Source organism: Hypoxylon fragiforme, assembly GCF_022984875.1.
Source record: "Hypoxylon fragiforme strain CBS 206.31 chromosome Unknown GGS25scaffold_1, whole genome shotgun sequence".
NCBI lineage: Eukaryota > Fungi > Ascomycota > Sordariomycetes > Xylariales > Hypoxylaceae > Hypoxylon > Hypoxylon fragiforme.
Genome location: NW_026054756.1, coordinates 3,367,944 through 3,394,103, shown reverse-complemented (window position 1 = coordinate 3,394,103; position 26,160 = coordinate 3,367,944). Strand labels below are relative to the sequence as shown.

Genomic DNA, 26,160 nt, shown 5'->3' with positions numbered 1-26,160 from the left:
TTTATTAAGCTTTTTTTTTAACTTTTTTATTTTAATAACTTTATTAAGTGATTTAATAATGCGATTAATAATAAAATAATTATATATTTAATTTTTTATAAATCGATATAATTAACCTTTTAAATTATTAATTTAATTTTATAAGTTAGCGATTATTATTTTTTATTTACCTTTAAAAAAAGTTATTTAAAAAATGGTTATCGCAATTAATTAAAATGCGAGATTAACGTTAAAGTGTTATTATATAACCAGTTACGAATTATAGAAAAAGTTAAATTAAATTACTACTTTACTTTATAAGCTTAATTATAGCCTTATATATTAGCCTAGCTGACTAATCACACTGTAGTGCCTTAGGCAGCTGTAATTAGGGTAACCTTAGGCTACCACTGCTTACATATTATTATTATATTCAATCACGTTTTTATACATGCATTTTCTATAAGGCTATATGATTATGTACTCAAGATTTACTAAACAAATAAGCAGGTTAACCTAGGTAACTTCATGTTGGCTTCCACAACGGAATATCAATACCTAGTTGGGCAATACAAATCTTTGCTCTCGTATAATCATCGATTATCTCTATATGCTTTTTTCTAAGGGTATCTATTGAGCTTTTCTCTATTCATGCCCTGTGTGGATGTTTCTTAGATCTCTTTTAGACCTCTGTTAGATCATTAGAGGACCTCATGATCCACTATCAATCAAGAGCTCTTGCTGTACCCGTTTTCTTTCACCCAAGTCGCCACGTCATCCCGATCACGTTCTAACCACGCGATCTTGCTACGGATGGCGTCCTTGTTTTGGGCAAGGGGTTGGGCGAATGTCTTGGTGTCTATATCCTTGAAGAACTCCTCAACTCTCGTAAGCTGTTCCTGCTTTGCGAAGCTGGATGTACAGATAGTGACCATAGAACCTAGGATAGGCGGGTTTCCGCTGAGGCGTTTGTAGATTTCAGGCCACTTCTCGGTTAACCAGGTAAATAGTGCCTCAATTCCCTCCGCGTGGCTCCTGAGGCCACTTGCCGGAAGATATATATCTTGGCTCTTGACCTCACCGCTGAGGACCAGATCAAGTGTCTGCTGGATCAGAGCCGGCTCCTTGGATCGACCAATGCATCGAAGGGCGGTATTGCGCTCATCGCCATTAGTAGACGTACGGAAGAAGTTTAAAACAGCATCATACTGTAATTTATGTTAGCAATTGTCATCATTGTTCTTCAAGGTATACGACTCACTTCTTCTTTCCCACCATATTTGAGGGCCATGCTGAAGACGCTGCCCCGAATGTTGGGGTGGATAGCCGACCTATCACCAGCCATATACTTGTTAAACATCTCTTTAGCAGCGGCAATGATCTTCTCGTCACCGGCCATACCAGCGGCACCGAATAGCATGGCCTTGAATTGCTGCTCAACGTGACCATCTTTGTCCGTGAAAGTCCATCCCAGCTTGTGTGCTCTCTCGCTAACGAGCTCCTTGACGAAGGCTTCGAGACCACCCTTGACGGCTGCATCTTCAAATACCCATGCTGACTGAACCGTTGCAACACGGGCGATGATTTCGCTCCATACCACGAACGACTCTTCTGTGTCAAATCCTTTCAAAAGGTTTAACACGCCAGAGGTTTTTTGATATCCCGACACGGCAAGAGCACCAGCATCTGCTATCATGCCAGCACGATCCTCGACTGTTAACAGACCTTCCTTGGCGGACTGGCCTAGTTTCGTCAGACGTTCTGGGCTGTAGCAAGTTCTATAAATGCTAGTGTGGTTTGCATTCAACTTGAAGAAGTCAATATCCTTGAGCTTGAACACATCTTCCCGCTTAGACAATGTCAAGGACTCGTCCACACCATCTTTTGTTCGGAGACCTAGGAATACCGGGTAGAGAACCTTGTCCTCTTCGGGCTTCGTGTCCCCAGTCCTTAAGAATCGATTCTGTTTGACGTGAATCGAGCCATCTTTATCATTTTCCGTGACAACGACAACGGGGAAGCCCACGTTCTTAGTCCATATAGACATGATCTCCCTAACTGGCTTGCCACTGGCCTCTTCTAGGGCTGCCCACAGATCATTGGTCTGTGTGTTGCCATAGGCGTGCTTCTTGATGTATTTTCGGACACCTTCTAAGAATGTTTCCTCACCAAGGTATGTCGAGATCATACGAAGGACGCACGAACCCTTGGAGTAAGAGATGGCGTCGAAAATCTGGTCAACCTCACTGGCGCGTTTGACAGGTACCTCGATGGGATGACTGCTTCTCAAAGAGTCAAGCCCCAACGCACTCTGGAGATTGTCGCTAACGTAGTTCTCCCAGACTTTCCATTCTGGGTAAAAGTGATTGCAACCTGCGCAGATTATATTGTTAGCCGATCTTTCTTGCTAGGTTGGTATGGTATGGGTAACTCACTTAGCCAACTCATTAGAGTCGCGAAGCCCTCGTTCAGCCATAGACCTTCCCACCATTCCATGGTAACCAGATTTCCGAACCATTGATGCGCTAGTTCGTGCTGTACAACCTCAGCCACACGTTCTTTCATAGCTGCACCGCTGGCCTTTTCATCTAGCATCAAATCGACGACACGGTAGGTGATGAGACCCCAGTTTTCCATAGCTCCGGCTGCAAAGTCGGGGATAGCAACCATATCCATCTTGGGCAGCGGAAATTTGGCACCAAAGATTTTCTCGTAGTACTCTAGAGTTCGTGCTGCAAGATCAAGTGAGAAATGGCCATGCTCAATATTTGAACTAGCAGGCGCATACACTCGAATTGGTACACGGAACTTTTTCGTCTCGATGTAGTTAAGCTCGCCAATAATGAAAGCAACGAGATATGTAGACATGAGGGGAGTGGGATTGAACTTGACGGCCTTTTTAGTTGTTCCACTCATCTCTGACAGCACTTCTGACTCGGACGCAACATCCATGTTGCTCAGACAGGTCAAGTGCTTGTCCGCAATGAGGGTGATAGTAAATTTGGCCTTGTGCATTGGCTCGTCGAAACAAGGGAAGGCACGGCGGCAGTCATTGGCCTCCATCTGCGTTGTGGCCAAAATACCATCTGTACCATCAGGTTTCTTGTAGGTGGAGCGATAGAACCCAGCCATCTGATCGTTCAGCTGACCACTGAACTTGATCTCCAACTGCGCCTTACCCTTGGGGATGGCATTGCTGAGGTCGATCTTGGAAACTTGCGTATTTTTGTCGTATGTAACCGCAGAAGAAGCACTAAATCGCCGTGTCAGATATGCAGTGTTTCATAGTAACTAATACAAACTTACCTAAAGACACCGTCCCCAGACTTAATCTGGGCGCTGTGGATGTCGAGCTCGACAGTATGGAGGGAGATAGACTTGGACTCCTCCTGTACGTCAAAATCGATGAGAACCTTTCCGTCAAAGGTAAACTTCTCGAGGTTAGGTTCCAGAGTCACATCATAATGCTTTGGGATGACGTTGGTTGGGAGAAGCTCACGGCCCTGGGTGGGGTCTGGCGCGGCTCCTCCGGTATGATCGATATCTCCAGCAAGTCTACACATATTGTGTCTCCGGTAAGAGCAGTATCGAATGAAGGGTTTTGTGAGAGCAGTAATTCGAGTCTTCTCAAAAGGAGAGGCTCGTGAGAAGATGTTGTTGTAAGAGGGGTGATTCGTGATAGGTGGGCTAGATCTAGTATGAGCTTCCAGATTAGTACAAAACCCTAATTAAGTTGGAATAGGCGGTCAATTAAGTTAAGAATACCTGTAAGAAGGTGGAGAGCTATACACAGGACTGCGCCAGATGTGATTATGTCTCCACTGAGAAACGGTTGGAAGGGGAGTGTTAAGGCTTGGTCGAACTCGTCTTAGTGTTGTTGAGATTCGAGGAAGGAACTCGACACGACAAGCGGCACTTAAAGACATATGATACAAAGGAGTGAGAGGGTATGATATAATACAATGCAATTGTCATATATTAAACAAAAAGGGGACCTGGAAGTAGAAAAGCGGCAATACAATGGACACAATAGTACTGTACAACACCTAGGTTAGTAGAATGGAGGGGATAGAGGGGTACCCCAGATAACCGTACTAGGTAGGTATGTAGGTATGTACCTAGTATGTGGTATGTACAGCACAGAAAAGATAAGGAGGGGCGTGACGGAGATTCCCTATTCGTGAGTTGTTGGATTAGGTATGTACTAAGAAGACAGATCAGAGTTTTCCCCAGACCAACAAGTCTTGGTAAAATTGTGTGTATGTGTGTATGTGTGAGTCTTTTCCTTCACATATCTTGGCCTTCAAGGTACTCAATTGTGCGGGCATGAATGTACTGAGGTCTCGGCACGGGAGAAGGATAAGAAAAAAAAAGTCTGGATGATCTACATGTAGGAAAAAAAGAAAAGGGACGCCACAGATGGCAGGCGGTGTAGCGGGAAGAGTGCAAGGATTGGACTAGGATACAGAAGTAAGTTTACCTACCAAGTGCGGTAACTTGACCATATTAAGCAGTAACTCTTGGTAGCGCTTCGGTCGGTTTGACTCCCCCGAAACTGCAATTTTTGGAAACAACCTTGGGCATCTCATGCAGGGTCGCACCTCCCAAAAAGATTCTAGAACTATAGAACGTAGATCCTCAGGGCTTAAAGGGAAATCTCACCCAGTCGGTGCTACTTCCTGATACTCGGTCCAAGTTCGCAATTTCCTAGTTGACTGTCGTGCGACTTTAATACCCAAACCTCAATATGTCCCACATGTGTGTAGGTTAGTACCTTCCTAGTAGCATCTAGCACTACATATGTAGGTCATATGTAGGTATTACATTCAAATGTTGAGATCAAAAAATCTTTGCATTTTCTCTTTTGTTATTTTGCATACCTAAGACCTTGCTTCTTTCCATCCCTTTCCCGCCATTACTGCCTTCTTCTCATCTTCCTGATGCCTAACGAATGCATAGACGAATATGCCTTGATGTGTTGTCAGGTTGATATGCTTGTCAAGTCCGGCATCGGGAAGATATAGACATAGAAACCTATGGAAACCATGCTTGACTCCTGTTTGTCTGTTACATCGCCCGGCTCATTGCAATACACTACATATCCTCAAGTTATCTTAAGCAAACGAGCCCCTAACATTCACAGCCAACTGAAACCTTTACCCGTACAAATATCTTAAAGGATTACTAATGTAAGTAATTTCAGGGGCAAGTGGTAGATCATCAGATGGATAGATACCGAAGTAAACACAAACTGTTGTTGGCAATTAAAGATCATCGAAGGCCCTGGACACAACCTGAAAGGTAATTTCGATCGTGTATAAAACACGTTACTGTATTAGATCCATTCATCAAACTGAGTCAAGAGTTCCCATAGGTAAGTAAGCCTGTCTTATGGGCAAGACTCTAGTCCCATCCACCCCCTTTTCCACCAAAACCCTTCTCCTCAAGTTTCTTGGGCCCCTTATTTGGTTTCTGCTGTGCAGCCTCGTGACGCCGTAATTCTTCTGGTACTCTGGATATCGCACTCTTTGAAAGCATTTGCCGGAGGTCATACATGACATCCGAGTCCTCGTTACCTAGGAAGGTGATAGCAACACCACTCTTGCCGGCACGACCCGTTCGGCCAATACGATGTGTGTAACTTTCGATGTTTGTGGACATGTTGAAGTTGACGACGAGAGAGACGTCGGGAACATCAATACCACGGCCTGCCAAGTCCGTCGCCACCAAAACATCGGTCGAGCCACCGCGTACAGAGGCCAGGGCCTGTTCTCGCTGCTCCTGAGTCTTGCTACCGTGAAGAGTGACGGCAGAGAAGCCCATGTGCTTGATTTCTCGAGCCACGGCATCACAGTTGCGCTTGATGTTGACGAAGACGATAATGGGCGGCGCAAACTCGTTAGACGATAGAATCTCTTGCAATCGCTTCTTACGACGATCCTCTCCTGGAACGAACTCGACTCTCTGTTCAACTGATTCCACAGCTTCTCCAGCATTTCCGATAGTTACCGTAGCGGGGCGACGTAGATATTTCTTAGCGATCTTCTCGACAGCTGACGGCATAGTAGCTGTGTACATCATAGTCTGTCTATATCGATCCTTGCCCCCTAAATGCCGCCTCATCAGCTGCGCATCTTCGGCGGCTTCAGTGTCTGGCTTTTCGTTGGTGACGGGTAGTGCATCTAAAATCTTGTTGACGGGCTCTTCAAAGCCCATGTCGATCATCCGATCCGCTTCGTCCATGATGATATAACAACACTGTGATAAAACCAGCAGGCGTCGTTCAATACAGTCAACTAAACGACCGGGTGTGGCAACGATTATCTCGGCACCGTTCCTAAGGGCGAATGCTTGCTCCTCGAGCGAGTGCCCACCAACAAGGCTGACAACAGTAAATCCGAGTGGTCCCGCAAACTTCTTTGCTTCTGTCTCGATTTGCTGGACTAACTCTCGGGTTGGTGCTATGATCAATGAGTAAGGGCCGTCATTCTTTGTAAATTCCGTCAAAGGGGGTAGCTCGGAGATGTAAACCAGTAGAGGTAGTAAGAATGCAGCCGTCTTTCCTGAACCAGTAACGGCAACACCGATTAGATCTCTTGCTTGTAGAGCAATAGGAATGGCTGCACGCTGGACGGGTGTTGGCTCGTCGTATCCGACTTTGCTAACTATCTCTAGCAGTCTTCGAGGCAAGCCAGACTCCTGCCAATTTCGCATCGGGTTTGGAACTAGCCCGCCCTTTGTTGCGATGCCAAAGTCTTCCTTGAAGATGCGCCAATCTCGTTCGCGCATGTCCTCGAGCTTCTTCTCTGACCAATGCTTCCCTAGCCCATTTCGGTTCGCTCTCTCCTTTGCTTTCTGCATCATGCTGAGTAATTCCTGGGCTCGCTGTGCCCCGTTCTCAGGATCGCGTTCTATAAGCGACCTGGCGTATTTCCTAGCATTTTCCTCCGTCATATCATCACTAAACCCAGCCAGCCTCCCCCTTCCAAAAAAGGTCGGCTCAGCCCTTTCTGCGTATATTGGGTTGTGATCCTGAGTTGTGTCTTCTTCGGCATCCCATTCGAAGCTGAATTTCTTTTCGGTGGTCCTCCTTCGCTTCTTCTTTGCCGAGAAGGTCGACTGATTTATCTCTGGTCCCATGTATCGTGCTCGTATTAATGCGGCTTCTGTCTCTTCTGGAGCAGCCCGTTTTTCGCCTGCTACCGCTTTCTTACCCCCTGACTTTCCTCGCGTATCAACGTTTTCGCGGCCACCGTCGCGACCACCGCCATCACGTCTGTCGTGGCCGGCTTGACGCATAGCTCTAGGCCCAGTCGGAACAGCTGGGGGCTGGTTTCTGTCGTGACGGTCAGGATGTCGTCTATCGGGCTCTATTCTGGTTGTAGATCTCCCGCTAGGTTTACTCCGAGCTTCTTCCTCAGCTTTTCGTCGTCGCTTCTGTTCTTCTTCTTTCTCCTTCTCTACAGCTAAGCGCTCGCGCTCAGCCTTGGGGATAAATCTAGGTTTCGCAGCTGCATCGTTGGCCTCTTTCTTTTTGCGCAGAACCTCCTCGATATCGAGAGGTTCTTTGCGGATGCTTGCCTCGCTGTTTGTGCCATTTGTTCCGTTGCTATGTGCTAATGATCCGGCTCGCGGTTGCATCCCCATGATTGAAAATAGTGTCGACACTGGATTCCAACCGATAGAATTTTGATATGTATGACTATTGAGAATCTATTTGGGGTTCGATTTCGAGGTTAAAAATGAATTATCTTTATGTAAACAGTTGCTTTGTTATTATTTGGTTGTGTATTCTGCAAGGTTGAGGTTGAAGTTGAAGGCAATAAATCCAAATCGGCGTGTCGGGGCTAGTTAGGTATGTAACTACCTAACCTAGGTGTAGGTATTGTACAAGTTGTACTGTAGGTAACTAACGATAAGAATTAATCGGGGATTTTTGTTTGGCTCAGACCCCTGTCAATTATTAATTCACCACCAAAAATTTATAGTTGAAGCAAGCAGCTCTTGTACATAGTAACTTTTGCGATTAACTTTTTCGCATTTGACGAGCGAGACAGATTAAGACAGACAGACAGACAGACAGACAGACAGACAGACAGACATACATACAGACAAGCAGATAGATATAAACCTACCTCTTCCTGTCTTCCTGTCTTCCTGTCCTCTTGCCTCCCTGTCTCTCCTTTCGCAACCACATTCAGACGTCATTCCTACATAGTAATATTGGGGATGGCGACCAATATGCGATATGTCGAACTCGCAAAGCAGTTGCACCCACGCCTGCAGCGCTTCTTCGCCAAGTACCCCCCAAACCAGATCCTCCCTACCTCGACGAGAACGAACACAATCAAGGATGGTGCGACACCGAATCCTTTCTTACCACACAAACACCCCATCACCGGAAAGTGGCACGATCCAGAGTTCTCTCTAAGGCGGCAGGCCGAGCTGTCGAAGCTTGCGAGAGAGCAAGGGGTAGAGGAGTTACTGCCCTTCACATCAAAGGGCACCGAGACGAGAATACGAACCAGAGTCGAGTACGGTTTGCAAGTTCGTGGTACTGGTGTTGGCCGATCTGTCAAGGGTCACTTGCATGAGAGAATGTTGGGTGTCAAGTATGTCATACTTCTTTCTATATTCGAGACGTTTTACTCTAGGATATATGATAATACACCTAACCACTCATGGGAGAACTATGATGCTAACATACGAAACAGGATGGAAAAGAGGAGAACGGCTATGCTGGGTATGCCGAGACTCGTCAGGGAATGGCGGAAGGTAAGTCGTGCTGAATCGTCCAAGATGTTCTACATTACTAACGAAGATATATAGATTGGAAAGGGCAGATGGAACAAGTACCCACGATGAGCAATTATATAATGATATTGCAACGAAACGAACTGTACAAACCCATGTATTACTCCACACGAGAGACCCGTGCTATATGACTGGAAATCACAAGAAAGAAACATACAACAACATCCCCCATCGCTGTTGTCCAGATTGATGATTGACTTCGTAATTCTTGGAGTGCACCATTCGTGAGATGCCCGAGAAGCCAGTGCTTGTAACTAGGTAGGTGAAACTTCCAAGATTACTACATATGAGCCACATACACCCACACACAGGCACGCACACCTATACATACCAATACCTACCAACCAGCATTTCCAGGTGCCTCATCTGAAGGAATACGATATAGAACAGATGACCTCTATCAGTCACGTGACTACGTGGCTTTCGATCCAAGATTCAACTTTTTTTCTGGTCTTTTTCCCACTTCAAAAAGAAAAACCGGTTTGCTAAGTTTAGTTCCCGACAACTTACACCCAACCTATAAGAACCTTTAGATTTCGCTATTCATACTACTGGTAGTACATCTGACTAGTGGGAGATTCCCGAACTCAACTTGGCTTGGTCATAAACCTACCCTGCATCTATATTCCTCGAGGCTCCAGCAAAGCAAAGCACTGGCAATAGCAAGCAGGAGTAAGCATGCCGCCGCCTCCCATATCCAACACATCGGCAGAGCCCACGCTCTACGACATCCTCGCGCTGTCGCCCAAGCACCTGGAGGGGCAGACGGGTGCTGCTCAGCAGCAGAAGATCGTGAAGCAGGCGTACCGCCGGGCCCTATTGAAATACCACCCGGACAAGGCTGGGCCCGCGGCTTCTTCTTCTACCACCCCGCCACCATCTTCCTCTACCCCTCCCCCTCCCCCCAATTCCACCTCAAAACCAGAGAACTCCCAAAAGAAACCCCCTTCCCCTTCTTCTTCTTCTTCTTCCTCTTCCTCTAAGCCCCAACCGCGCATCCAATACACCGTCGACCAAATCCAACACGCCTACTCCATCCTCTCGAACCCCCAGCAGCGCCGCGCCTACACGCAAACCCTCCATTCCCCCTCCCCCTCCTCCCGCCCCCCCTTCCAACCCACAGGCCTGGAAACCGTCGACCTCGACGACGTCGCGTACGACCCTCGCAACGGGGGGGTGTACCACCGCCCCTGCCGGTGCGGCAACCCGCGCGGCTACGCCTTCACCGAGGACAACCTCGCGCAGTTCGAGGACGACGGCGTGCTCATGGTCGAGTGTCTGGACTGTAGTCTGTGGGTCAGGGTATTATTTGCCGCCGCTGATGATGATGAGGAGGATGAGGATGAGGATGAGGATGATGAGTATCAGCAGCACAGCAATAGCAATAACACCACTACCGCCACCTTCACAGCTACAGCTACAGCTAGCACTAGTCCCAGAGGCATCAACAACCCCCCCGACACCCTCGGCCCACGCAACAACAACAACAACAACATCGACATCATCACAGCCGGTGAGCGACGCGGCAGCGGCGCCCGCAGGGGCTTCACTTTTAACTGGACCGTGAACTGGGGGATATCGCTGACGGGGTCCGCGACAGTGGGGTCAGGGTCCGGCACATCACCATCATCATCATCCGTCGCTGCCACTCGGCGGTAGATAGAGTTAAGAATAGAAAGCGCGAGACCACCAAAAAAAAAAAAGAGTCGAGTTCCGTCAACCGGAACCTTTGATGATAACTCGGCTTAATTAATCACACTAGGAGGGAACTTAACTTTTAACTTGAAGTATGTGATTTGATTTATATTCATGTCTTGTACTAATAATGATTTATGTACTGTAAACATTGAAGAAGGGCGTACATATCGGAGATAGGTAGGTACCTAGCTAGGTACCTGGGGTTTTGACATGGCGTTGCTACTGTTCGCGATATGTATTTGGGCAGCAGACTGGATACCTAGTATAGGAGTTGACCAGCCAGGAAGGGCTGCGACAACATGTAAAGGGCATCAAGAATCGGCATTGTATTATTTTCTAGTACTTACGAATATGACGGACTAGTCGTTAATTATGCCTTCAGGAAAATCTTACGAGTGAGACGTGCAAACCAAATAGATCCCATATCGTGATGCAAATACGAGAATGGGGAAAGTAAGTGTTTCGTATTATACCTAATGAACCATCTGGTTGAGGTGATGTCATACCACTTGCCATTGCCATTGGGTGTAACATCACCCTACAAAGGCCTCACTTCCAAGACTATCACGAACTCGTAGCGTTGCTATTACAGAGTGCTGTCGAAAGTATGGGGTTTATTGTCCAGACGAATTTGCATTAGAGTCTAATGGGCAAGCATTCTGCGAAAGACCTCCCAAAAGCTCTTAAGCCCTTTTGCCTATGGGAAAAAGAGAACCCTCCAAAGTCTTGGGCCTGTGCATTTGCCGTATGGGGAAAAGGAAAAACAAAACAATGCAGAATCTCAAATAGAGGGTTCTCAATCAAACACTCCATAGACACCAGATTCCACCCAGTCCACTATCGACCCCTTTGATATCTAGAGACTAGTAAGGGATGCGGGCTTTTCTTTACTCGGCAGCCTTGGGCTCCTCGGCGGGGGTCTCGGTGGCCTTCTCGGCTTCCTGGGTAGGAGCAGCCGCCGCAGACTCTGCGGGAGCCTCGGCCTCGGAAGAAGTCCAGAGAGTCTATATCCATGTTAGTAGGTGGTTCATCAGAGTTTTCAAATGAGGTTGGGTACATACCAGGTTGTCTCGGAGGAGTTGCATGATGAGAGTCGAGTCCTTGTAGCTCTCCTCGCTTAGGGTGTCGAGTTCTGCAGAATTCGAAGTTAGGCTTTCGTTGCCTGTAACTTGTGAGTCTGATGACTTACCAGCGATCGCATCATCGAAAGCTTGCTTCGCAAGGTGGCAAGCTTGATCGGGTGCGTTCAGGATCTCGTAGTAGAAAACGGAGAAGTTCAGGGCAAGACCGAGACGGATGGGGTGCGTAGGAGGCAGCTCGGTCTGAGCGACCTCGGTGGCAGCCTTGTACGCCTCAAGCGACTTGTCGGCAGACTCCTTTCGTCGATCACCAACGGCGAACTCGGCGAGGTAGCGGTGGTAGTCACCCTTCCTGTTCACGTGGTGATTAATTGGATGGAATAGTAACATGAATATAAGGATGGGGAAATGTACATCTTGTGGTAGAAGACCTTGGACTCGCCAGACTTGGCGGAAGGAATGAGGTGCTTATCCAAGACATCGAGGATGTCATCGCAGATCTTAGCGAGCTCGGCCTCAATCTTCTGTCGGTACTCCTTGATGAGGCCGACCTGGGAAGAGTTGCCCTTGGACTCCTCCTTCTGCTCGATGGAAGTGACGATTCTCCAGGAAGCACGTCGGGCGCCGATAACGTTCTTGTAGGCGACGGAAAGGAGGTTGCGCTCCTCGACAGTAAGGTCACGGTCCTCAGAAGCGACGATCTTCATGTTCTCGACCATCTCTGATAACCCAAGAATTAGCATCGATCACTTTGTGAGATCTCGATATCGGAATCTGAATCGGAATCATAGACCAGCAACACTTACCCTCGTAACGCTCAGCCTGCTCAGCGAGCTTGGCGAGATACACAGCATCTTCGTGACCCATTTTGGCGATGGGAGAATCTGGCAGAATTAGGACTAATCAAAGGTACAGAGAGTCAGTTTGTGAATCTTTCTGAATGATGTGTTTGTAGTGTTTAATTGGCTCAAAGAGATGAATGCGGTGTGGAAAAAAAAAATGATGTAGTGGAGCAGGGGGGGATGGGCATTTAAATAGGGAAGAAATCAGTAAATGTAATTTGGGAAGATTGATAAGTGTTGTAAACAACACCAGGCCGAGTTTAAAAGTTGTTTACAACCTAAACCTTAAGTGCGCGCTTCCCTACTAGTAGGTAGTAGTTCAATGTTATCGTAAATGGATCGAAATGGATCGAGAAGCTGAGAAGCTCGAGATGTACGACTGTGAATCAAAAGATGAATCCCCCGCAGTCGGTGGGGTTTGCGCCAGCGGATGCGGTTTGAAAACGCGTGTAGGAAAAGTTGACAAGATAGGTGTATATCTTGTCGCAATAATCAATTGATTTTGAGGACGAGTCGCATAGGATGGTTGATAAGTTTGTTGTCGTATGGATTTGGCGGCAAGAAGGCGGTCGTAGATGTGGGCGATGACGAAGGTGGAAAAAAGGCGGGACTCAGGGTAGTAGGCCAAGGAACATGATCACAAGCACAAAGTTGCAGGCAAAGGAAGAGATAAGCCAGGCAGGGCAGGGCAAGGCAAGGCAAGGCAGGGCAAGCAATGGGTAGGTAGGTATTGTAGGTTAGGTGTAAAAGGAGAGAGAGATGCTTGGGAATAACATGATAGTCATTGACATATTACATACCTTGTTGGTTTATTTGTTGAGTTATGGTTTATGAAGGAATGATCTGTGCTGTAGGATGCACAAGAAATGGAAGCGCAAAGACAAGGTGGGAGAAGTAGAATCAGATGGTGTTGTTGTTTTTTTAGTGATTTATGGGAGAACAAAAGGTTTGGGAGAGGTTTTGTGGTAGATACCCAGGTTTAGTCCAGGTAGGTGTGCTGTGGTTTTTTTTTTGGTTTTTGTTGGAGGGAACCTTGGAAGCCTGAGGTGAAGAAGGACATGGAGCGTGGAGGGTGCAGGTGCAGACTGGACTCTGGAGCGGGTGTGCCCAGCATTTACTGCCATTTTACTGGCATATTGCTGCATCAATCATTGTATGTATTGTACTACATAAGCTAGGTACATACAATAGTTATGTATTGTACATCTTTAACCATACAACTTCAAGCTGGGAGGGGCCCGAGGGGGACATCTGGAGATCAATCAAGTGGGTAGGTACCACAGTCGGTACCTAACTAAGGCTAACTTACCTAAGTGGAAGTAGGGGGAACCAAGGTAACTTCAAGTACCAAGCTCAACTTGCTCAAGTACCTAGTAGTTACCTATCAAAACTCCAGTACCACACGCAGTTAACCTTTTACTTGAATGTTGGTACGGTAAGTTACCGTAATTTCAATAGTTACATACATAGTATTTATTGCTATGTAGAAAATATACCCTGCCCATATGGTACAATACATAGGGTAGTTACCTACTACTACCTACATGTAGTACCTACATATGTAGTAGTAATACATAGCATCTGCTGCCATGTGGTCAATTCACCATTCACCTTAACGCCTTCCAACCCTCGAAACGATAACATTACTAGGTTAGAAGCATTCAAGAACTTATTTACATACATATCATTGTACATATCATTAATTCCATATGCAGGTTCTTGTTTCTGCCTCTGTTTCTATTCCTGTTCCTGTTAAGAGCACATGAGCCCAACTTGAACTAAATTACTGACCAGTGAACTAGCGAGTCTATAAACTTGGCAGCGGATAGAGGTCGGATGGGATCATTTGACAACCTTACATTGAACATCGAATATTAGAACAAGGCTCGAAATGGGATCATCCTCAAATCCAAACCTTTGGTACATATTACACATTGGATATCTTCCCGAGTCCTTCTTTCATCAGTATTACTACTAGTAGTAGGCCTCTACAATGAGTCTACATACCTTATGTACCTATCTTCTAATTTCAATGTTCCATATTCCATATAAGTTGTGCCGGTCTTTGTAAGTTCAGACGGCGATATGAAGAAGCAATGCCTGGTTGTATACCTAGTATTTCATCAAAGCATTCAATGTTAATGTTATCCAGTTACATACATAGCTCATCCCCTTTCGCCTCCCTGCTCAACTTCAGCTTCAATGTTCTCTGATGTTCTACGTCAGTTCTACATATTCTGTGCTACCTTCAATGTAATATTACATAGATGTACATATCGGCTTTAGACTGATACCCCACGTACATATCATCAATTCTTGACGGAATCTATATAACTACATGATCATGTTAATATACACAGCCCGACATGCTACTACTAGTAACAATATCTAGCTGGTTCGTACCGATACATTGGGCACCCCCAAAATCGATACCTTACGGCACCTGACTGCCAGATAATGCATGCGTATGTTTCTTGGGGCTACATATACCAGACAGAATTGAAGCTACTAACCTAACTAGACGTACGTAGGGTACTAACCTAGGTCTATTTGGCAGCCCTAACCACTTTGACGACTAATACTGATGTGGAAGTAGGTGGCATATGAGTGACCCCCAATAATTCTATTCGATGTCTCAGATCACCGAGAAAGGGTTTTACGGATCGAGTCGACCAATCGCCTTTGTGGGATGAGTTTATATCAAAGCGATCTGGAGCACGAGTCACTCTATTCTTTGTTTGGAGTACTATGTATCCGGTCTACGTGTATGTAGGCATGGACGATGGCTTCGGTGCTTACATGATGTAGGTACTATATGTATGTTCCATCTGGTGATAAGGAAGAATCCCGGCCTACGTCAACCACATGCAGCCCAAATACATAACTCGTACACACACACGCACATGTAGGTACCTACACATGCATACATCCATGGATAGGTACATAGGTACCCAAGTAGGTAGGAATTCGTCAAGCTGGCTTCAAGGACTTGGGCCATTCATTTGTCCGATCCAATATCTCAGACTGTGTCATCAATGCAAGTTCTGGCCTGAAAACAAATCAGGGAGGGAGGGGGGTAAGTTTCATCATACTAGGTACAGTATATACAATATATACAATAATGCTCAACGTCACCAAAGCCATGGAGGGGTAAAAATCTTCGCATCTGCCAAGTAACTACATAATCCGTCTAGGCCGACTTAGGATTTAGGGACGGGATGTCCCTCATCACGTTTAAAACTTTATGCCCGTCTTCCAAGTTCCAAGTTCCAAGTTCTATAATTTGAATACAATACAATACCTAATACCGCACGTGTGGTTTACAGCCTCACGATACCATGATTTGTTCTGTGGTATTAAACCAACACTATAGCTGAGGCATGACTAACTGAAACTCCAGCCCAACCCTTTTCAGCATGATGGACTCTCACAGAATCAAGGAATCAAGGAATCACCCTCGGCATCGATACTAATATAGGTCGATAATACCATCTACATATTAAATAGGGAGTTCTAGTTCTACATACCACAACACATGATAACATGACGATGGGTATGAGTGCCCAAAGTCATCGAATTATAAATACCTCCCTATGGATACCTATATATACAGAAGTTGTACCGAACTAAAATAGAATCCTATGAAATTGATTTCGTATTTCCTAGTTGTGATAGGTACGCGGCAGGACTAATGGTAGGTAATAGAATGGTGCTGGCTGTGGCACGAATTCCCAAGTCAGATGACCAGGAGGAATGAATGGCGTGGTGGAATGTACTACTAAGTATTAGTAGACACTCGAATCTCTGATGATGTTATTCACTAATTCATACAACTAACTCTAAAACTTATAGAGGTCCTGTTACTAGGCTGTTAGGTGCTAAGCAGCTGTGTACTAGCGTAACCATACCGGTTGTAGGGGAGCTCCGCACCGTTTTCTGTACAAGTACCACGCCGTACCTATGCTTCCAATTCGTCCGTGCGTTCGCCGTCATCTTCCGACAGGCTTAGCTAAAGTTCAAAGTTCAGAAAAAAAAGAAGAAAGCTTTGCCCACCCGTTCATCCATTGATTGACTGACTTCATCAGGCCACACACTTAATCCACGCAAACCAATTAAATCACCGAGAATCAGGTAACCTTTCCCGTCACCTCTTTCAACATCATACCTCACTACCTATCTAGAATTTAAAACCGTAGCTAATAAAGTTTCCAAGTGTTCTGTCTCTCTTCCTTTCTTATCAGAACAACTCCTCCTCTTTCTTCCCCCCTCCTCCATCACAACAACCCAAAAACCAACCATGTACCGCCAAACCCTCACCAAGGTCCCCTCCACCCGCCGCGCATTCTCGACCACCGTCCGCGCCATGGCAGCCGGCGACACCGGATCACCGAACAAGTACGGCAGCCTAGGCGGCAGCCCCGGGTACGTTTTCATCCCCCTTCCCCCCCCCCCTCTCCCATTCTCATCCCTTCATTTGCTTCAAGGTTAAGTGGAACGGAAACAACAAAATCCCCGAACAAGAAAAGAAGAAGAGACTGACAAGCAACCCCCCCAAAAAACAGCGCCTGGGAACAGCGCGAGAAAGCCAACGAAGACTACGCCATCCGCATGCGCGAGAAGGAGAAGCTCCTCGAGCTGCGCAAGAAGCTCCGCGAGCAGCAGGAGCACCTACAGAAGCTATCCGAGCACATGTAAGTATCTTATTCCCCCCTCTTGAAATATTAAACTCTCCCCGGGGGTTGGAAACTAACTAGCTAACTAACTAACTCCCCCCTTCTTAGCGACGAGTTGACCAAAGACCAACCCGGCGAGCAAAACTAGACTACATCCATCCATCCATCCATCCATGGAATATGGTTCCCCGCGAGTACATAGCTTGCGCAGGATGTATAACGAGTTAGGTTAGGTTAAGGAATGGACACACAGCCGAGGGATATCTCTACGGGTGTTACGGGGAATCAACTTTACTTTAGTTGCCTACATAGTAGCATCGTCGACACGCGGAGTCTTTTCGTCGAAGCCAACTGGAAGAAAAAGCCACAAAAAAAACCCCCCAAACTGTTCAAGAAAGCAGGAAAAAATTCCGTCCTTCGGCCATCGCATTTTTGCCATGTCTTAGTGTACATAAATACCGCCAATTGCACACATAATGCAATGGGTGTGCTCTTTTCGTTGCTATCTTGAGAATCAATTCCCACGTCCTTGCTTGATCACGCAATGCCCTTTTTTCAGAATCTATTCCCGTACCCTCAGACATGTTGTCATGGGTGTATCGAAACCTGAAATATGTGCATAATTTCCTCTTCCTACACGAAACCCTCTCCCTGCAGCAATTACTCCCCCATTAGCCCGAACCATCGTAATTATTACCAGGCAGGGATGATGAGGTAGGCAGGTGAACTACCAACCTCGTAACCTATCTGCGTCCCATGTAGGATCGGTAGAAGCTCTCCACGTTCTCTTGCTCTGGGCCGCCGTAATGACTGCTGATCGAGTTCCGTTCCTTCTGTGCAGCGGCAACCTTGGCTTGAAGCGCAGCAGCATTGGTATCAATCCACTGAAGCTGAGAAAGGTGTCCATTAAGGACACGGACAATCTGGCTCAACTGAGAAGGATGGCGCATTAGTAAATGTTCAATATTATATAGATTAGGCGTGGATGAAAACTTACTGGATCATCTGGCTTGCTGCCCTTGCTCACAGTGCTGGAGATTTCGTTGATCTCCTTGATCATCTTAGATAAGTCACGACCCATGTCGTCCAGTCTCTCTGTGATCTTCTCGGCAAGCTTGTACGTCTTCTCGCGCTCTTGGTCAGGTCCTGTAAGTTGCTCTCCATGACCGAGCTGCTTGGAAAACATGGCATCCACCTCGCCCTCGTATCTGTCCAACCATGACTCGAGCTCCTCCTGTTGACTCTCGATGCCGACGAGCTGTCGCTCAATCTCACGGCTTCCCTTCTCGGCCTCAAAGGTCTCTAGATAGAGCTTCTGGATCCTCTCTCCGTTCTCGACCAGTAATCGATCCCACTGAGCTACCTGGGCTGCTTGGTCCTTGAATTCCTTCTGGTATTTGGATAGATCCGTGGCCCAGCGAGTAATAATCTCATCCATCGTCTTGTTCTTGAGCCGCGCCATAGAAGATGTAGGACCGGCAGTGGAAGCGCCTAGAGTCGAACTAGCTCCTGTAGCGGTTTGCGCCGCTGCCGCATCCGCTGCGGGCGCAGCTTTGGATGAGGCTCCGAACATGCTGCTCGCAGCTGGGGCTGGGGCTGCAGATGTGGTCGTAGTGGAAGTCGGTGCAGAAGCAGTGGCAGAAGCTGCCGGGGCTCCAGCCGCCGAAGTAGGTTTGCCGCCGAAGAGGCTAGACGTTGTAGTAGAGTTGGCTGGTTCGGAAGGTGCTGGCTTTCCCGCGAACATAGAAGTTGCTGGCTTCGGAGTTGTCTCAGAGGTAGTATTAGTGCTTGCGGGTTTGCTCAAGTTTGGAAAGAGGGATTGCGTTGCGGGTGCGGCTGGGGTGGTGCTGGTTCCCCCGAATAGAGCGTTTGCAGGCTTAGTAGAGGGTGTCTCAGCAGTCTTGGCGGCTTGTTGACCGAAAAGTCCAGTTGAAGTTGGTGTGCCACTTTGCGCAGTTGCAGCTTTCGCACCAAATAAGCCACCCGCGTTATCGGTGGGCTTTCCGCCAAAGAGGTTCGGGGTCGAGGTCGAGGTTGAGGACTGGCCAGCGTTCCCAAGAAGTGAAGGAGTTCCCGTGGTAGAAGACGATGGCTGGGCTGCCGTACCAATTTGTGAGGAGCTTCCAAGACCCGATGAAAAGCTAGCTGGCTGAGTTTCCTTCTTATCTGCTTGTGGCGCCGAGGCAAAGGGAGATGCGCCTTGCGCTCCGGGGTTTCCAAAGAGACTAGCTGTAGGTTTTGTGGGAGGCGCGCCCGCAGGAGTAGTCGAATTGAGGTTGGAAAACGTCGGTTTCGCAGGTGTGGCTAATAAGTTAGGAGCGGGAGCTTTACTAGCTTGGGTGTTACCAAGAGTTGAGCTGCCAAAGATATTGCTGGCGCTACTGCCGGCATTGGTTCCAAACATTCCGCCAGGTTGAGAGGTAGGAGTGCTAGTGGAAGGGTTGTTTTCTTTGCCTCCAAACATTGCGCCTGAGGAAAAGGAGCCTGCTGTAGGGGGGGTCGTTGTTTGGTTCGCGGTGCCTGAGGGAGGAGTTGAAGTACTAGTATTTCCAAACAGGTTGGTAGACTGTGCTGGCTTCGCACCACCACCAAAGAGATTTGAGGTGGGAGTTTGGGAGCTATTACCAAACAATCCACCAGTAGCTCCAGATGATCCGGGGGTGTTACTCGTTGGCGTTGTTCCGAGTGCTGGTTTGGCAGCACTGCTAAAGAGTCCGCCTCCAGAGGTTCCAGGTGGTGCAGTCGGGGTAGTAGTAGAAGGATTGGTACCTCCACCTAGGTTTCCAAAGGAAAAGCTAGAACCAGCAGCGGGAGGGCTACTGAAGAGATTGGTCGAATTTGTCGGGGTTGACGAGCCGAACAAGCCACCAGTAGAGGGAGCACTGGATGTAGTGGCATTGTTGGACTGGCCACCGGAGCTCGCATTACCGAAAATCGACATTGTGTACTACGCGGTGTACGATATTGGCAATATTCGAGTGCTGGAATGTAAGGATGTGTGTGTTTAGTGGTGTGTTTGGTGGAGAGGAGAATGGAATGGGTTGAAATCGATAACTGCCCGTGTTTGTTGGTTGGAATGTGATGGTCCGTCTAATCCAGTTAGTTAGCTGGTGTTTACTACTAAGTAGTATAGACTCCCACGCATCCTTAAGTCAGCCTCAAGTCAGCGATTATTCTAGAGATGCGCAAGCCTGGTTAATGAAGAATAACAATGATGACCCTATCGTAAGTCAAAAAGTTATCTTAATCTGGCTATAAATGAATTAGTGACCCAATGAACTAGTTAAAGCTTTCATAGAAAATAAAGCTTTCATAGAGAATGAATTGGGTAATTGGGTTAATTAGGTAGTAGGTAGTAGGTAGTAGGTAAACATGTACCTAGCAGTTGTATGTATGTTGTCGTTAAATGTGGCACTGAAGTGGATAGGGAAGTGATACTTTCTCTTTACCTTTTTTTCTTTTTTTTTTCTTTTGTCTACATCACAGATCAGACCGACCACTTTTTTGCGCGACAAGCTTCAAAGAGGTTGAAGTTGGACGCGACTAGCTGCGCATAGACCACATGTGCATACCACCTGAGTCGCAAAGAGCTTCAGCCACATTCCAAATTGAGGCTTAACTAATAGTTAACTATGTATCGTTGAGTGTAACAGTGAATGCATTAAAGTTTTTACCACAGTTAATTAGTTCCACCCGTTTTCTATGTAACACATGATGCCTACCAAGAAACTGCCCGCCCTCACCACCTACCTAACTAGTAACATATGTCTCCGATCCTTGAACTCAAGTTTCGATCTCTATACATCACTTCACTTCAAAGGGCAGGACGACAGGAAAGATAATTCAGCAGCTTCACATATCTTCTATAGATCCTACAGCCTTTTCCTAGATCCCTAAATACGACCTATTGTCTTCTCCTATCCTTAACTGCTCTCCAAACCCCGTTACTTTGTCTTACGGTACCCCTCAGGTCAACCTCGTTGTATTAACCAGGGCAGGCCATAACCTCCAGTGGTGGTAAACAACTATATTTTCAACTTTACAAGTTTTCAATTTCAGTGCAGGTCACTTAGCTCATTTTTTCCAACACACTTTCCATCATGGCTAGAGAGAGGACGACGTCAATTAGCCTCGAGGCTCCAAAGAGGAAGGATGTAGAGGATTCCGGTGCCCACGATCTTGGTATGTTTTAATTACCCCTCAAGAGTTCTTCTCACCGCTAATTCTCTACCCGTCATAGTCTCCGACTCAGACGACCACTTTTCGGATGCGCACTCATCTCCAGAGAACAGCCCTGGATCTATTTCGCCCGTACCGCGGACCCGAGTTGAGAAAGTGGATGATGAGCCGTCTTACGGTGAAGTCCCGGGTACGGAAGCTTACCAGAAACGGACAAGGGATGCCGAGCCCGACGAGATTGCTATTATTCAAGATAAGAAGCCAGAATATGTTTCCCCCGATAGACCTGTAACGCCTGGGGGTCATCCCATTCCAAAGACTGTAGTCGAGGAAGCCGCAGACGAGCCTGGCTTTTCTTCTCACCGTCATCGTGAAAGTCTCCATGAGGCAGACGCCTCTCCAGACATTATTCGCAAACCTGATGGTACTGGCGAGGCGAATTCGACACCCTCCTCGCTTGAAACCACCAAAGAAGCAACTGGTACGGCAGCCAAGTCCTCCTAAGCTACCCAGTGCGATTGACCCTGCCCTCGTAGATAACGCGGCTGTAGCCCCATCACTGCAATCACCAACAACACATCGACGGAGGAAATCTTCGACAGCAAAGTCAACGGGAAGTTTTGGTGGAGGGAATGATGATAGCATTAACAATGACGATGACGATTTTGGCGACGACTTTGACGATTTTGAAGAGGGTGATGAAGATGCTGATTTTGGCGACTTTAACGATGGCTTTGACGCGGCTGAGGCAGAAGTATCGACGCCTGTGTCTGCTCCTCAGCCCCAAGTCTCAATTCCCTCATTTGTACGTTTAGAGCCCTCGTTAGGTAGCCGCACAAATATGCTAACTATCTCCCTCGCCAGCCAATATTGGACCTGGACGGTCTTGATTCTGAAGACATATTGACTGCGACTGAACCGTACCTGGATGCTCTATACTCTCCTGAAGTACAGGAGCTCCCAGCCCTATCATCCACTCCTAAGGACAACCCTATATTCTTCAACCCACGGAGCGCCTCCCTTTGGTCACAACTTGCTGCTCCTCCGCCTCTTCAGCCTCCTGATTGGATCCGATCCCGCATAAGGCGTCTATTTCTTGTATCGCTTGGTGTACCTGTGGATCTAGATGAGATATTACCAGCTTCTAAACAGAAGAAGCTCGTGCTACCATCCGTCCGTCATGCCACCTCGAATGGCTCGTTGCGCGGATCAACGGATTCTCGGTCTGCCTCCCAGCTCAAGAAGCCCGGCACCGATAACAATTCATCAGTCTCCGTAGACTCTCAAGGCAAGGAGAAACCAAGGTCGGATTCGAAGAGGCGGAAGGGGCCCCCTGAGGCACCAGAGTTGGATTTAGTGTCAGCGAAGCAGCTGTGCATGACCACAGAAGAAGCGTTAGCCGGAATGACCGTCCCAGAACTCCAGCAGCACATGAAGAAGCTGCAGAACATGGAAGTGCGGGCTAAAGAGGTGCTCGAGTATTGGAAGAAGCGTGCCGACGAAAAGGTCGGGGACAGAGAGGCGTTCGAGGGCGTCATAGAAAACCTCGTGAAGCATGCCAGGAAAACTAGGAAGTAGAAAGCGCAATACAATACAAATAATATTAATACCTACCACCTCGCTTTCAAGACTTACTCTTTGATTCATTTCTTGTTCTCTAGGTTATGACATTGTATAAGTAGAGTATAGTCCAAATTCACCCTAACTTAATAACGAGATAATCACGTTATGCTACGCCTACGTTTCCGTGTAGGCAGTATAAACGAATTACTGCGTACATGCCTAGGTAAACTAGGTGCCTAGATAGTCTGGAACTTGACCAGCGTGTCTACCTATCTACTCTTACACAAGGTCGGCGAGAGAATCCAAGCACTCATGAGTATAGCTTTTCATTCTTAATATATAGCATATAGCCTGCCCCTATTCTAGGTAGATGAGATACCTACCTACCTACCTACCTAGGGCACGTAGCTACCAAAGCACCGTTTTTTTCTATCTATCTATCTATCTATCTAGGTAGGTAGGTAGGTAGGTAGACAGGTACACCACGGAAGCATCAGGATGGGTATAACTATTACTTACTTGCTTCTAGGTAGATAGGTAGGTTAGATATCCATGTGGAATAGTTACCTCCGATCTCAAACTCACGATCTACAGCTATAGACGACCACGGCTTGACATTTTACCCCCCCCCATAAACCCCTACATGTACCTAGCTTGGGTAGCTTTACTATAAAGTTACTTACTACCTAGGTATCCAGATACGTAGGTAGATACCCAGTGTTACTTAAACAGCATACCCAAGCCGTGCCATATGTAGGCGCTACAGGTGCTTACGAAGTCACTAGGTTAGGTTATATCAACCAGCTCAGTTTAGTATAGCAATGTCATATCATTGCCTAGGTACCTAGCCAATCGCTATGCTATTACCAGTCTACTTCTTGGGAGAAAGTAAAAAAGACTTTTAGAATTCTGAAGCATAGTAACTGCATTGATTCGGTGCGCAGGTACACGACTTCATCCTTAATCCATTTCCTTAGTCGCCGTTCTTTAGTTACAAAGCCTCATTGGGGTTTTCCCCTGCCTATCCCCGGGGGTGGGCCGTCGTCTCCTTGCGAAGTGCTCGAGGCACTTTCTTCTTGATAACGAACCCCCTTCCCCTTCCCCTTCCCCTAAGAGCTACCGTCTGTTCATACGTCTGATCGATGCTCTAAAGTAAAATACGAGTTGTTTCTTGCGAGCCAGGTGTAGGTCTCACGATTCGGTAGGCTCCAATGTAACACCACTATCATATCCGTTAGTAAACATGGCAACATTATACACACTAGAACGGAAACTTACGCTGTGATGGTAGCCCAGCCGATTAGACGCCAATGCTTCTCAATTCTTCGGCTGAGGGCGATCTTCTCTCCCAGATTTGTGCAGGCAGGACTAGTCAATGAGAGCTTCGCAGCATCCTGCTTGATGGCAGCCACCTTCGCACCGGTTGAAGTAGAACCGATGTTCACCATGAGCACTTCATTCTTAGCCAACTTAGCAACCTTGGCTTGCTTGCCGTCCGCTGTTCGAACACCAAGCAGTCGCTTCAGTAGATAGAAGTTGACTTCGATTTCACTGTAGATGGCAGGAAGACGGCCCTTGAGGCCGAGAACAAAACCAACCAAGCGATCAGCACGACAAAGGGTAGGATCGATGCGAGTTCCGACACCGATAAGACCGCCAGGAACAGCGTATTTCAGGTCGTTGAACTCAGAATTCAGGGATACAATACGACTGCAGATGGGCTTGCATTGAAGAGCACCTTTGTCGTCACGGGTCACGATACCTGGTCTTATCTCAATCTCATCACCCAATTTCAGCACACCGTGTAAGATACTGCCACCTGCAACACCACCCTTCAGCTCCTCAATCTCAGCACCAGGCTTGTTGACATCGAAGGATCGAATAACCATCATGTGCGGCTCTTGAGTAAAATCTCTAGGAGGTACGGGGATGGTATTGACGATAGCCTCGTTGATGGCATCGATGTTGAACTTCAGCTGGGCAGAAATGGGAATTATAGGGGACTTGGCGGCAGGTGTTCCGCGCACAAACTTCAGAATTGACTGGTAGTGTTGCTGGGCAGCTTCTTCGCGCATTAGATCGACCTTGTTCTGAAGGATAATGATCTTATCGAGCTTCATAATCTCGATGGCTGCCAGATGCTCGGAAGTCTGTGGTTGAGGTACGGATTCGTTTCCGGCAATGAGTAGAAGAGCAGCGTCCATGACTGCAGCTCCTGACAACATAGTACTCATGAGAATATCGTGACCAGGGCAATCGACAAAGCTACAAACTTGTCAGTATTTGGTGCTAGCAAGATAGGCACGTAATAATAATTATCATGGACTTACGAAACATGGCGTAAAAGTCTGTAAGTACCACTGCACCCTTCGCGTTCGCAGGGAGGATCTACCTCCTTCTCACTCTTATAACTACGGTAGCAACCAGGTCGGGGACATTCGAGGTTGTCGCACTTGTAGATCTTGGCATTCGCGTAACCTAGCTTGATGGTAATGTTTCGAATGAGCTCATTCTTGAAACGGACGGTCTGTACACCGGATATGGCTTTTACTACAGTGGACTTTCCGTGGGCGACATGGCCAATGGTGCCAATGTTGATCGTAGCTTGCCTGGCGATGATCTCGGGGGTGAGAGGGGTTAGCGATGGAAGATCGAGGTCTTTCGCGTCGGTTTGCGGAGGAAGATAAGGACGTTCGATAGGAACGGCAGCCATTGGTGATTTCTTCATGGCGGACTTGAGTGGTTTTTGATCTAGTTCCTCCACATCTTCAACACCATCGTTGATGGACTCATTCCCAGAATCCGACTCGGACTCGATATCGTTGCCAAACTTGTCAGGCGCCGACATTGTGGAGTGATTTGAGAACAAAAAAACTAAGCGTTTGTTTTCTTATTTCACTTGTCCGTCTTTTGTCGATTTCTAAATCTGTAGAGTAAGCGATGAGATTAGTTGAGTTGAGTGCTCAAGAAGTTACGAAATGACGTTTGGGTGTTAGGTTTGGGAATTTTCGTAAAGAAGTTCGAGGTTGTGTATGACTCCTTCTGCTTTGCGCTGATAAGATAAGGAAGGAGGGGCAACCTAATCCACTATGTACATATTTACTTATACCTAGTATAGACCTTCAAATTGTGAATATTATACCTAGTATAGAACATCAAATTGTGAATAACTTACAATTATAATTCTTTGAAATGTCTCTTGTTTCAATTGCACTTTTCTAACATTTTATACATCTTCCCTCCGCAAGTCTTCTAGAAATCTTCTAAACACGAGACTCGAGTACTACATGTAGGCATATACATGATCGATACCGATACCTCAGTTCGCCGACG

The 26,160-nt window shown here is 47.0% G+C and overlaps 8 protein-coding genes across 8 annotated transcripts; 4 read left to right on the top strand and 4 right to left on the bottom strand.

Annotated features, from left to right (window-relative positions):
• Positions 1 to 432: 432 nt before the first annotated feature.
• Positions 433 to 4,413, bottom strand: GGS25DRAFT_471861 (peptidase family M1-domain-containing protein). The gene is made up of 5 exons (XM_049259382.1): positions 3,745 to 4,413; positions 3,286 to 3,672; positions 2,415 to 3,232; positions 1,241 to 2,352; positions 433 to 1,187 (listed from the first exon to the last, which is right to left on the bottom strand). The coding sequence occupies exons 1-5, from the start codon at positions 3,903 to 3,905 to the stop codon at positions 708 to 710; spliced, it is 2,958 nt and encodes a 985-aa protein (XP_049121805.1). The 5' UTR covers positions 3,906 to 4,413; the 3' UTR covers positions 433 to 707.
• Positions 4,414 to 4,818: 405 nt separating this feature from the next.
• GGS25DRAFT_471858 (DEAD-domain-containing protein) lies at positions 4,819 to 7,911 on the bottom strand. The gene has a single exon (XM_049259381.1). It carries the CDS (start codon positions 7,624 to 7,626, stop codon positions 5,383 to 5,385), a length of 2,244 nt encoding a protein of 747 aa, XP_049121804.1. The 5' UTR covers positions 7,627 to 7,911; the 3' UTR covers positions 4,819 to 5,382.
• A 309-nt stretch (positions 7,912 to 8,220) lies between these two features.
• On the top strand, positions 8,221 to 8,844 carry GGS25DRAFT_517316 (uncharacterized protein; the record flags this gene model as incomplete). The annotated part of the gene is made up of 3 exons (XM_049263370.1): positions 8,221 to 8,591; positions 8,694 to 8,754; positions 8,809 to 8,844. The coding sequence occupies 3 exons, from the start codon at positions 8,221 to 8,223 to the stop codon at positions 8,842 to 8,844; spliced, it is 468 nt and encodes a 155-aa protein (XP_049121803.1).
• A 414-nt stretch (positions 8,845 to 9,258) lies between these two features.
• On the top strand, positions 9,259 to 10,915 carry GGS25DRAFT_51930 (uncharacterized protein). The gene has a single exon (XM_049263682.1). The coding sequence runs from the start codon at positions 9,472 to 9,474 to the stop codon at positions 10,450 to 10,452; it is 981 nt and encodes a 326-aa protein (XP_049121802.1). The 5' UTR covers positions 9,259 to 9,471; the 3' UTR covers positions 10,453 to 10,915.
• A 1-nt stretch (position 10,916) lies between these two features.
• On the bottom strand, positions 10,917 to 12,437 carry GGS25DRAFT_527550 (putative 14-3-3 family protein ArtA; the record flags this gene model as incomplete). The annotated part of the gene is made up of 5 exons (XM_049265101.1): positions 10,917 to 11,495; positions 11,553 to 11,623; positions 11,681 to 11,922; positions 11,985 to 12,291; positions 12,377 to 12,437. The coding sequence occupies 5 exons, from the start codon at positions 12,435 to 12,437 to the stop codon at positions 11,379 to 11,381; spliced, it is 798 nt and encodes a 265-aa protein (XP_049121801.1). The 3' UTR covers positions 10,917 to 11,378.
• A 4,272-nt stretch (positions 12,438 to 16,709) lies between these two features.
• GGS25DRAFT_517313 (mitochondrial ATPase inhibitor, IATP-domain-containing protein) lies at positions 16,710 to 17,233 on the top strand (the record flags this gene model as incomplete). Its single annotated transcript, XM_049263369.1, has 3 exons — positions 16,710 to 16,834; positions 16,975 to 17,103; positions 17,194 to 17,233. 3 exons carry the CDS (start codon positions 16,710 to 16,712, stop codon positions 17,231 to 17,233), a joined length of 294 nt encoding a protein of 97 aa, XP_049121800.1.
• Positions 17,234 to 20,776: 3,543 nt separating this feature from the next.
• Positions 20,777 to 22,981, top strand: GGS25DRAFT_471844 (uncharacterized protein). The gene is made up of 4 exons (XM_049259380.1): positions 20,777 to 21,267; positions 21,326 to 21,745; positions 21,801 to 22,069; positions 22,129 to 22,981. The coding sequence occupies exons 1-4, from the start codon at positions 21,186 to 21,188 to the stop codon at positions 22,840 to 22,842; spliced, it is 1,485 nt and encodes a 494-aa protein (XP_049121799.1). The 5' UTR covers positions 20,777 to 21,185; the 3' UTR covers positions 22,843 to 22,981.
• A 655-nt stretch (positions 22,982 to 23,636) lies between these two features.
• On the bottom strand, positions 23,637 to 26,025 carry GGS25DRAFT_471842 (eukaryotic translation initiation factor 2 subunit gamma). Its single transcript, XM_049259379.1, has 4 exons — positions 26,003 to 26,025; positions 25,158 to 25,753; positions 24,106 to 25,092; positions 23,637 to 24,049 (listed from the first exon to the last, which is right to left on the bottom strand). Exons 2-4 carry the CDS (start codon positions 25,673 to 25,675, stop codon positions 24,019 to 24,021), a joined length of 1,536 nt encoding a protein of 511 aa, XP_049121798.1. The 5' UTR covers positions 25,676 to 25,753; positions 26,003 to 26,025; the 3' UTR covers positions 23,637 to 24,018.
• Positions 26,026 to 26,160: the final 135 nt, after the last annotated feature.